This window comes from Mus caroli, unplaced genomic scaffold (assembly GCF_978045245.1).
Source record: "Mus caroli unplaced genomic scaffold, Mus_caroli_1 scaffold_18, whole genome shotgun sequence".
NCBI lineage: Eukaryota > Metazoa > Chordata > Mammalia > Rodentia > Muridae > Mus > Mus caroli.
The window spans coordinates 88,506,648-88,517,025 of record NW_028227273.1 but is presented as its reverse complement, the minus strand read 5'-3'; the positions used below and the strand labels follow the sequence as shown (position 1 = coordinate 88,517,025).

At 49.6% G+C, this 10,378-nt stretch overlaps 1 protein-coding gene across 2 annotated transcripts in view; it reads left to right on the top strand.

Annotated features, from left to right (window-relative positions):
* The first annotated feature begins 1,219 nt into the window (after positions 1–1,219).
* The window catches only part of Zdhhc14 (zDHHC palmitoyltransferase 14), a 262,492-nt gene continuing 253,333 nt past the window's right edge, over positions 1,220–10,378 (top strand). For both annotated transcript variants that reach the window (XM_021186298.3, XM_021186296.2), the window contains exon 1: positions 1,220–2,663. In XM_021186298.3, the coding sequence (XP_021041957.1) occupies positions 2,419–2,663 (245 nt within the window). In that variant the 5' untranslated portion in view covers positions 1,220–2,418. The remainder of the gene's footprint in view (positions 2,664–10,378) is intronic.

Here is a 10,378-nt window from a genome sequence, read left to right as displayed (position 1 = left end):
TTTTTAAAATGCACCCATCCACTTACCAAACAAAGAAAAAGCCCCATCCAGCCCCTAAGAATCACACTTACTTTTAACTTCTTGTAATTCCCTGTCCCATCTAATTACCATTTCTATCGCCCCCATTTCCTAGCTGGTTACATCCTTTTTCTCTTTTGGCTAGCCAAGCTTATCTCTCTTTGACACTGAGCACTGAGGCGTGCTCCGTAAGGGAAAGACAGAGCTCTGGGTTCAGTGCCATCTCTATCACTGGGCAGCTCTGTAGTGTTGGGCAGGCAATTCTTTGAGCTTGGTACAATAGTGCATCGCAGGGTTGTGGTGAGGATTACACAGAACGCAGGCAGTGTGCAAATATCCACCCGGCACAGAGAAAGCACCTTTTCCAAAGCTGTCTTTGTGGCTCTCCAAAGGCTGAGTACTACAAAGCCCAGTACCTTGCCTCCCCGCCTTTGTCGCAGGGGTTGCAGGGACTTGTAGTTTTAGATCCTCAAGTCACGTTTCCTCCCTGAGTTGGACAGCGAGAGAAGGAACTACACATCCCAGCGGGCTCTGAAAAGAAAGTAGGACTCAGAAAACCGAGCGCCCGTGCCGGGTGTCCTTTTGCGCTGGATTACCCTAGTGCAAACGCCAGTTACCGCTCCTACCGGGCCCCGAAGCCCAGGGGCGCAGCAGCGCTTAGGCGACTGGAGCTCTCTGGCGCCGGCCTTGCGCTCGCTTGTATACCCAACTGTCAAACTGGGATGTAAAGAAAGGCGCACTCCAAGCATCCGGTAGATGTGCGGTCCCTTTATTGTGTGTGGGCTCCACAGAGGCAAGGAGACAGAAGTAAAATGAGCGAATTGTGAGCATCAGGGGGAAAAAGTAGAGAATGAAAGATGGGGAAGACAGCGACCTTTGCAAACAAAGCCTGCCACTGGGGACTTTTAATCCAAAAGAGGGGGCAGATCGGTCGCTGCTGGAGCTGACACAGACCGCTCTGCTGTCCCCTGCCCTTCGAGGTCCCGAAGTCTGGCCTGTTTCAGGGGGCTGCTCATCACCCTGTCATCAGGCACTCCACCCCCATCCTCTCGGCATCGGTAGTTTCCCTGGCGTCTCAGCCACGCGTGGCGCTGGGGAGGAAGAGGACGAGCCGAGGGCAGGCCAGGAAAGGTCACTTCTTTGCGTGGCGGGTACTCAGGTCCCCCGTAGTAGCAAGAACGGTTTTTCGACTGGTCATGAGAATGCGAGTGTCCAGAGGCGGCAGCTGAGGCCGGGAATAATCCGGTGGAGAACCCCGTAGAGGAACTAAGTCCGCGGGGAGCTCATGGCGCCTCAGCACCGAGGGCAACGACCTGATTTCTCCTAGGGTGAAGGATGTCACCGGGGAGCCAGGAGCCTTCCTCCGGGCGCGCCAGGCCCGCACAGTCCGGGAGCCTTGCGCTCTGGCCCGGGGATACTGGCGCAGGGACCCAAGGGAGCGGGTGCCCAGGCTTCACCGGCAAGGAGGAGGAGCAAGAGGAGGAGCCGGGCTGTGAGGCGCGGGCGTCACCGCCCACCCGGCGGCGAGGAGGCGGACCTGCTCCGAGCGCGGCGCGCGCCGGGGCTGAGCCTTGCAAACAAGTGTCTCTGGCAGTGTCCCCGCGGCCCTCCGGCGGCCCTCGTCGCGCTAGGGCTGTCTTCTCCGGACAGAAGGAACCGAGGAAGCCCCGGGAGCCGCCACCGCCACCGCCGCCACCACTCTCGGCCTTAGCCCCGCGTTAGGGGCCGCGGACTCAGCTCGGCTGCTCGGCTCGTGGATGCGGGGTCGCAGCGCGGGCAGCGCCCCGGCTCCTACAGAGCAGCTCCTGACAGAAGAACGCGCGTGGCTGTCCCCACCCCTGGGAGGGGTTGCCGGTGTCGCGAGCTGCCGCTCAGTTTGCAGCGCTCTCTCCTGGGAGAATCCGTCACCGGGAAAGAGTAGAAACCACCTGGCCGAGGCACAGAAGTGGCTCCGGAGGGAGCCGGCGTAAGGTCCGCTGCCTCGTGTCCGCTAAGGGCGCGGCGATCCGGGATCCGCCGGCCGGAGCCCAGGCGCAGCCGGGAGCTTGCGGGTGGCGAAGCCAGGCGCACCGCCTTCTGGACGTCTGCTGAGCGGTTCCCTGCGTCCCGCGGGGTCCTGCAACCCCGACCCCCCGGCTGGAAGCCACGGAGAACCGCTGCCGCGGACTGCGGACCAACATCGTCCCTCCCGAAAGCGGATTCTGCTATGACAGCTGGGCTCTCCAAGGGGTTAACCTGGGTGTCCTCGGTAAAGTTGTCGCCGAGCCGGGAGCCCGTTTAGGGGTCGCAGCGCCGCGGCTCGGGGGGCGGCCGGGTGGCCGGCGGCGGCCGTGGCTCGGCGGAACCCGCGCGGCCGGGGGGCTTCTGGGGGTGTGCGCCCCCAGCCGGCTGCCCTCGTGGATGCCTCCCGGCGGCGGCGGGCCCATGAAAGACTGCGAGTACAGTCAGATCAGCACCCACAGCTCCTCCCCCATGGAGTCGCCCCACAAGAAGAAGAAAATCGCGGCCCGGAGGAAATGGGAGGTGTTCCCAGGAAGAAACAAGTTCTTTTGCAACGGGAGGATCATGATGGCCCGGCAGACCGGCGTCTTCTACCTGACTCTCATTCTCATCCTGGTCACTAGTGGACTCTTCTTCGCCTTCGAGTAAGTGGCGGCTTCCAGATGCCGTGCTCCCCAACTCCTCCTGCCCCTACTTTGGCGACTTTCGTTTTCTGGTGTATATTGTTATATAATGTCAGCCTGCTTTTCCTTTATGGGATTTTTCAGCCCCCTGGAATAATGCCTTGTTGGGGCTGAATCCTGGAAGTAAGGAAGAGGAGAGAGGGGCGCTTGTAAGGTGTGCCAGGTCACTGGCTCCAGAGCATTGGCTAGAACCAAGCAGGTGGACTCTGAGTTTGGAACTAGCACATCAGCCCAGGTGCAGCCTTCTGGGGTGGGGTGGAGAATTCTAAGAGAGACTTGACTTAGTCCTTATCCCCGCCCCTGTGACCTCCCATCCCACCCCTGCTAAGGAAGTTCGAGGCATCTTTTTAAACCGAGTTGACTGAATCTTAGTTATTTTAGGTTGAAAGTGTTGATTACCCACAGTGTCCTGCATGGGTAATTTCATGTTTCATTTCCTTGTACCCCTGATTAACAGTCTTACCAAGGGTGGAGTGTACCTTCTTTCAAAGAAGTTTCCCCAGGAAATAGCCACAGTTGATCTTTTGGGAACAGGAGAGAGATGTAAGGCCTGGAGAGGAAAACCAGACACCACGTGGCTCCTTCTGATTCCGGAAACAACCCTTTGGGGCTCTATCCTGGGGGCTGCGGGGGTGGGGGACGACCACTACATGGAAGTCTTTAGGAAAATCAGATAGATCTTAACAACTATCCCTCTGCTTGCTGAAGACAGGTCTTCCTTACTAGTAGCCCATAGGTAGAGTTTAGCCATAATCCGGATCAAATGCTCAGACTGAGTTCAACCATCTGCAGCTTCTCACCCCCCCCCCCCAATTCTATGCCCAACAAAAATTAAAGTCTCTATTCAAACTTTTCAAAAGGAGTACGTTTATGGGCAGAATCTCTTTGAGCTGCCCATATTCCATCTGTTAACGGCATTGTATGTGTTTTCAGTCCTTGAGGCAGTGTCTGGCTAGGGTTATCTAAAACCTACTATGTTTGTTCAGTTTTGTCTTTAACAAGTACTGGGCACTGATTTTGACACCCACACCCCTCCCTGATTTTCTTGTTGACCCTCCTACAGACCATACCCCTCCGTTTTTGACTCTGGATTGCCCCGGTGTCTCATAGGTTACCCTTTGTGGGTGTTTGAGACTAAATTGGTGGCATCTATTGGGGGACCCATGGGCTGGAGGGAAGGGATATGGGCTGCATGTAGAATGCCAAAGAGGCATAACCTGTGGGGCTCCTGTTGTTTCTGGGTCCCCAGCCAGGCTGCCAACTGAGTGGACCCGTGGAACCTGGAGGAGGGGGGACAGGGGGTTCGGATGTGTTTGCGTTTAACTTGAGAACCAACACCCAGGTGAGAGTAGAGGTGCCACATGTCTAACGGAAGTGCCATCCCCTCTGCGGTGGCTTTAGTTGCAGGCGGCTTCAGCCTGGAGAGTTGTCACTGCTTCAACTGTCACAAAATGCTTGGAGCAGATTTGTATTTACAATTTATTAGCGGTTCTAAGAGTAGAGAAAAATCAGGTAGTCGTCACGATCTGGTCATACAGAGCTTCTGTTGCTAGTGTCTTGCATGTAGGGTGGTGAGTAAGTCACTCTTGATGTGTATCCAAATCGTCACTGTGTGGTGCGGCCACCCCACTGCCACCCCCATTATTATGTTCTTTTGTTTTCCAGTTCAAATATCACTTCTAACCAAGTCATCATAAATTTGTTTTTATTTCTCAGTCTCTCTCTGAATGTCCTTTTCCAAGAGTTCCCTAAAGCCTTCACTTGCAGCTTATTAAAGATCGCTTGCTGCACCAGTGCTGTGCTAGCGGACGACTGTAGGAATAACCGTGGGCACCCGGGTTTTATTAGATCCTATTTGCAGCATCGTTATTATGTCTGCTCTGTGGGAGTCAGGGTGTGTACGTGCGAGCATGCTCTCTCTCCACCACCTTGGCTTCAGCATGGCCGTTTGAAGTTTCAAGAAAGCAGGAGGCTCATCCTAGTGCTGCGCTTCAGTGGAGAAGCATCATAGGGTTCACTCAAACCTCAGGCCGCTAGGGTTTGGTAAGACATGACTGGTTACCACTGTAGTCACTGTATTCTGTGACTGTATTCCATGGCTTTGTCCTGGGTACTGACGTCATTATAAGTTTTTAATCACAGCTAGTGACAGAATGAAGTCAAATTACTCTAACCAAGTTAATTTGCCGGAGACTCAAAACCCAATTCATCACACGCATAGGAGATGCCGATATTGTCCACTCCTGTCTGTCTGTCTTCCGGTCATTCTTTGGTTACTGAAGTTCTCTATGTGATTGTTTAGTTTTGAGTGTTGGTAGCTTTTCATGTGAACAGATCTGTTAGGCTTGTCATCAGGATCAAACACCCTAAAAAACAATTGAAAGGAAGAAAGATAGATGTATGTTGGCTCACGGTTTGGAAGGCCTCAGCCTCTGTTTGCCTGAGACATTGCTCTCAGGCCTAAGGAGAAGAAAGATAATATGCCAGCAGGGCCACGTGCTTGTGGAAGGCTGCTTACCTCATGGCAGCTAGGAAGGAGAGAGAGAGAGAGAGAGAGAGAGAGAGAGAGAGAGAGAGAGAGAGAAATGGGTGCCAACTGGACCTACTTCTCACCACAAGGCCCAATCTCCTACCACCTCCCACTGATACCATTATATAAACCCACTCTTTGCCTTCCTCATTCTCACTCTGGAACAATGAATGAGGCAGGTGAGTGGAGAGAAGTGAACTCAGCAGAACCCAGCAACAGGTGTTGGTAGTGACTTCAGCCCCTGGAGAATGCAAAGTAGACATGATTATTTCCCACAAGAGAGATGAAGGGAGAGATCACAACTCTAGCTGCAGGAAGGCTGCTGAGCCCACAGCAGTTCTCCTGAGGTTCGCCCATCCTGTTCTCTGCAAAGTATAGAATCTGGTTAGAAATGGAACTTTTGGAAATGTGCATCCTAAACAGTTTTCCAGCAGCATGACCCTCAATAACTGGTCATCTTTTATAAACTTTGTGTTGGTGAGATTTATCATCGTCGTCTTTGTCATCGTCATCAAATTGATACCACTTAGGATCCCCTGGGAAAACAGAACCTCAACTGAAAAGTTGCCCAGATCACATTGGCCTGTGGCCTTGTCTATGAAATATTGTCTTGATTAACGATTGGTGTGGGTGGGCTCAGTCCACTGTGAGTAACACAGTCCCTAGGCTCTGTAACAGACGTAGCTAAGCAAACTAGTGTGCAGTATCCCTCCACGGTTTCTGCATTGGTTCCTGTGTTAACTTCCCTCAGCAGTGGATTGGAACCTGGAAGTATAAGCTGAAATGGACTCTTTCTTCCCAAAGGTGCTTTGGCAGTGGTTCTCAACCTTTGGGTCATGACCCCCAAAGGACCATGGGAAAACATGGGTATTTATTTATATTATGATTCATAACAGTACCAAAATTCCAGCCATGAAGTAGCAAAGAAAGTAGCTTTAGGATTGGGAGAGGGGTTACCACAGCATGAGGAACTTGGCGTTAGAAAAACTGAGAACCACTGGATTCGCGTGTTTTATCACAGCAGTGGACTCTAGGCTACATCAGGCTGAAGATGAAAGCCAGCCTAGTACACCTCACTTCTGAAATCTATAAAGTGGGTCTACCTTTAAATGTTAACCGTCCGTGGGAAACTGTTCTTAGGAAGGTGACCTGCGTGGTGCAGGGGGAACCAATGCTGATTGTGTGGTATGTATTGTTAGAATAAGCCTCCCAAGGGCCCTGCCCTACCCTTTGAGAGCCTTTAGGGAGCATGTAGGTTAATGAGCAAGAGTGTGAAGACAGCATTACTAGTACTGAGAAACGAGGTGCCGTGCAGTCCCTCATGAGAACAGCGACCATTATAAAAGTCCCTCGAGCCTGTGTAAGCCCTGTCCTCGATTTTACCCCTGCAGGGTGGAAGGCCTGCAGGGGCACCCGAGGAAATGTCCCAACGCACGCCCCGATTCTGTCTCCACTTCTGGAACTTTCATCTTCAAACTGTAAACCAGTGAAGAAGCTACCAGAAGCAACCAGATGTAATACTTAACTCTTTCCAAGCAGGTCAGGGCCACTTACCTTTTTGGCAGGCTTTACTGGACATATGGAGCACTGATGGAAAGTGACACCATTTCATAGCTGGCATCTAAGAGGGGAGGAAGGGACGCTGGCGGCAGTGCATCACACTGCTCCCCTGCTTACTGGGGGGTCTCTTCAAAGGCTGCAGTGCCTTCATCCTCACAGCTACAGAATGGGCTTTGAAAAGATCATTGAACATTGCCAACACTTTCCCCTCTGAGTTATGCACACGTGGATATATGCAGCCTATTTTGTCGGGACTAAAAGTCTGAAAGTGACAGACCTTTGCTTCTCACTATTGCGATTCCAGCTGCTTCTCATGGGGGTAGAAAGAAGGACCAGGATGGGGAGGAGCGAGGTTCTTGTTGCAGACCTGTTTCAGACCCAGGTGTGACGGTGTGTCTCCCTGTGACAGGTTGAAAGTGTTGTGTGTGTGGGTCCCAGCATGAGTGAGAAGTTGGGGACATTCTCACACTGGCATTGCTAGAAGTCCCTTGATGTTGGTTTTAAGAAGCAGGGTGGGGCCAGCGATATGGTTCAACAGATAAAGGTGCTTGCAGTCAAGCTTGAGAGCCTGTGTTCCATCCCTGTGACCCACATAGTTGGAGACAACTGACTCCTGCAAGTGGCTCTGCCCTTCAAAATTTATGTGCTGGCATGTGTACAGACACACACACACACACACACACACATTGAATAGACAAATCCCAAAAGGTAGCATTTTTCTTTCTATTCTCTGCCGCCTCCTCTCCCCTCTCTTACTTTCCCCTTCTCTTGTTGACTTCTTTTCTTGTCAATTTAACTAATCCCCTCTGGAATAACTGCAGAGCCACTGGGAGCCAATAGAACTGTGGTCATACTTGCCTTGGTGACATTCTTGGTAAATACAAGTGTCACTTCCCATCATGATGATGTTGTTATAGGTGGAATAATCTTTGTTCTCTTGTGAGGTTGTTACTCTTGTAACACACAAGGTTCCCAGTTTGTGTTACTATGCTCTCCATCACTGTAACAAAGCGCCTGAGGTAACTAACTCAGGAAAAGAGAGGGCTTATTTGGCTGGTGGTTTGAGAGGCTCTAGCCTGTGGTTTGGTAGGCCATTTCATTTCGGACTCAAGTAGGGAGTTCTAGATGACAGTGGTGGGGAACACATAGTGGGACAAAACTCTTCCTAAAAAGTTGGCTAAAAAGCAAAAGAGGAAGACGGCAGAGACCCATAGTCCCTTTGGAGAGGATGCCCCAGTTATCTCAGGACTTGCCTAGGTAGGCCTTACCTCCTGACAATTCTTCCATCTCCCAGCAGTGCAACTCTGGAGACCTAACCTTTAACACATGGGCCTTGGGGAACATCTGCCTCCCGAGATGTAGCTGAGTCTGTCTTCTGTAAATAATGGTCAGTTCCAGTAATGTCTCTGTCATGGATGGGCTAGCTCATTATATAGTGGAGATGTGCTCTCAGGACCCCGAGGGACCTTTTTCTCTAGATGCTCTTGTACAGAGTGTGTCTGGTTTTGTACCATTCTCTGAAGACACCTGTGACATGTTTTATCTTCTTCTGGACAGATGCTAGGTATACTGTGGGTTGCAGAACATCTGGGGGTTGGTAGAAATGGCAGAAGTAACCCTCAGGACCTTATGAGACAATGTTCCCTGTCCTCACAGTGATGGGCAAGGACATTTGTGACTTGTTATGGTTCCCTGGGCGGCGGCTGCTGCTGCTGCTGCTTCTCCTTCTCTTTTTCCTTCTCCTTCTTTCTTTCTTTCTTTCTTTCTTTCTTTCTTTCTTTCTTTCTTTCTTTCTTTCTTTCTTTCTTTCTTTCTTCCTTCCTTCCTTCCTTCCTTCCTTCCTTCCTTCCTTCCTTCCTTCCCTCCTTCTTCTTCTTCTTCTTCTTCTTCTTCTTCTTCTTCTTCTTCTTCTTCTTCTTCTTCTTCTTCTTCTTCTTCTTCTTCTTCCTCTTCTTCTCCTCCTCCTTTCTCTTCCTCCTCCTTCTTCTTCCCCTTCCTCCTCCTCCTCCTCCTCCTCCTTCTTTTGAGACGGGGTTTCTCTGTGTAGCCCTGGCTGTTCTGGAACTCACTTTGTAGACTAGGCTGGCCTCAAACTCAGAAATCCGCCTGCCTCTGCCTCCCAAGTGCTGGGATTAAAGGTGTGCGCCACCACTACCCAGCATTCCCTGGGAATCTTAAGTAACTTCAAATATTCATTATACTCTCTTACAGGACAAATACCCACTTATTTGTGTACATGATTGTCTTAGTTAGGGTTTTATGCTGTGAACAGACACCATGACCAAGGCAACTCTTATAAGGACAGCATTTAATTGGGACTGGCTTACAGTTCAGAGGTTCAGTCCATTATCATCAAGGCAAAAGCATGGCAGTATCTAGGCAGGCATGGTGCAGGAGGAGCTGAGAGTTCTACATCTTCATCTGAAGGCTTCTAGCAGCATACTGCATTCTAGGCAGCTAGGATGAGGGCATTAAAGCCCATGCCCACAGTGACACACCTATCCCAACAATGCCACACCTCCTAATAGTGCCACTCTCTGGACCAAACATATACAAACCATCACAATGATCAACACATACAAGTTCCACGAGGGTCCTGTTTGTTCTGTTCTATGCCTCTCAGTCACAAGAACAGTAACCAGAACACAGCCCACTCAGTAAATTTGTCTTTAATTAACTAGTCATAAATTAAAAACTACTTGAAAACTCCCCTGTGTTTTAGTTTTTGTACATTAGGAGATTGTATGAATTGATAAAATTTACAATTAATAATGCTTTGTAGAACATCTTTAGCTTAACAACTGTATTTGATGTGGTTCTTCTGAATTTAGAATCGAGTGGCATCCTTTTTCAAATGTGTTCAATGAAGCAGGGGAGGTTTTCTAAGCAGCTTTGACAGTTGTAGAATTAGGATGTTCATTGGCTAAGACTTTTTTTGTAGTAGTTTTTTTTTTTTTTTTAATTTCAGCTCCAAATGCTCTAAGCAAATAAAGCACTCGATATCTGATATATCTATATATCTATAATATATACATGCACGCATGTATGTATACAAATGTGTATGTGTGTGTGTATGTTACTGTGTATGTTTCTAAATACCCAGGATTATTATTTAACATTCTATAGATTCTTGACTTGGGACATAAAAATATATCAAAGTCCTCAAGAATGCTATTGCATACCTATGTTTAAAATTTTGTATTTTAAATTGTGTGTGTGTGTATGTATGTATGTATGTATGTATGTGTTTCACATGAATGCAAATTCCCAGGGAGACCAAAAGCTTTGGATGTCCCGGGAGCTGGAGTTGTAGGCAGTTGTGAGCTGCCTGATGTGGGTGCTGGGAACCAAACTTGCATCCTTGCAAGATTAGTATATGCTCTTAAGGGTTAAGCCATCTCTCCAGCTCTAGCCATCCATGTTTTGTTGCTTTCTTTCTGAGCTGGTGGGAAGTGATACAGTGCATTATGCAGAAAAGATTCATGCAGGTTCCTAAAATAGGGTAGTGATGCTTAATTATTTAATGGACCATATCTGCATATCCTGGAGATTTTTCTTTTCTGAAGTATAATCTTGTACATGATTT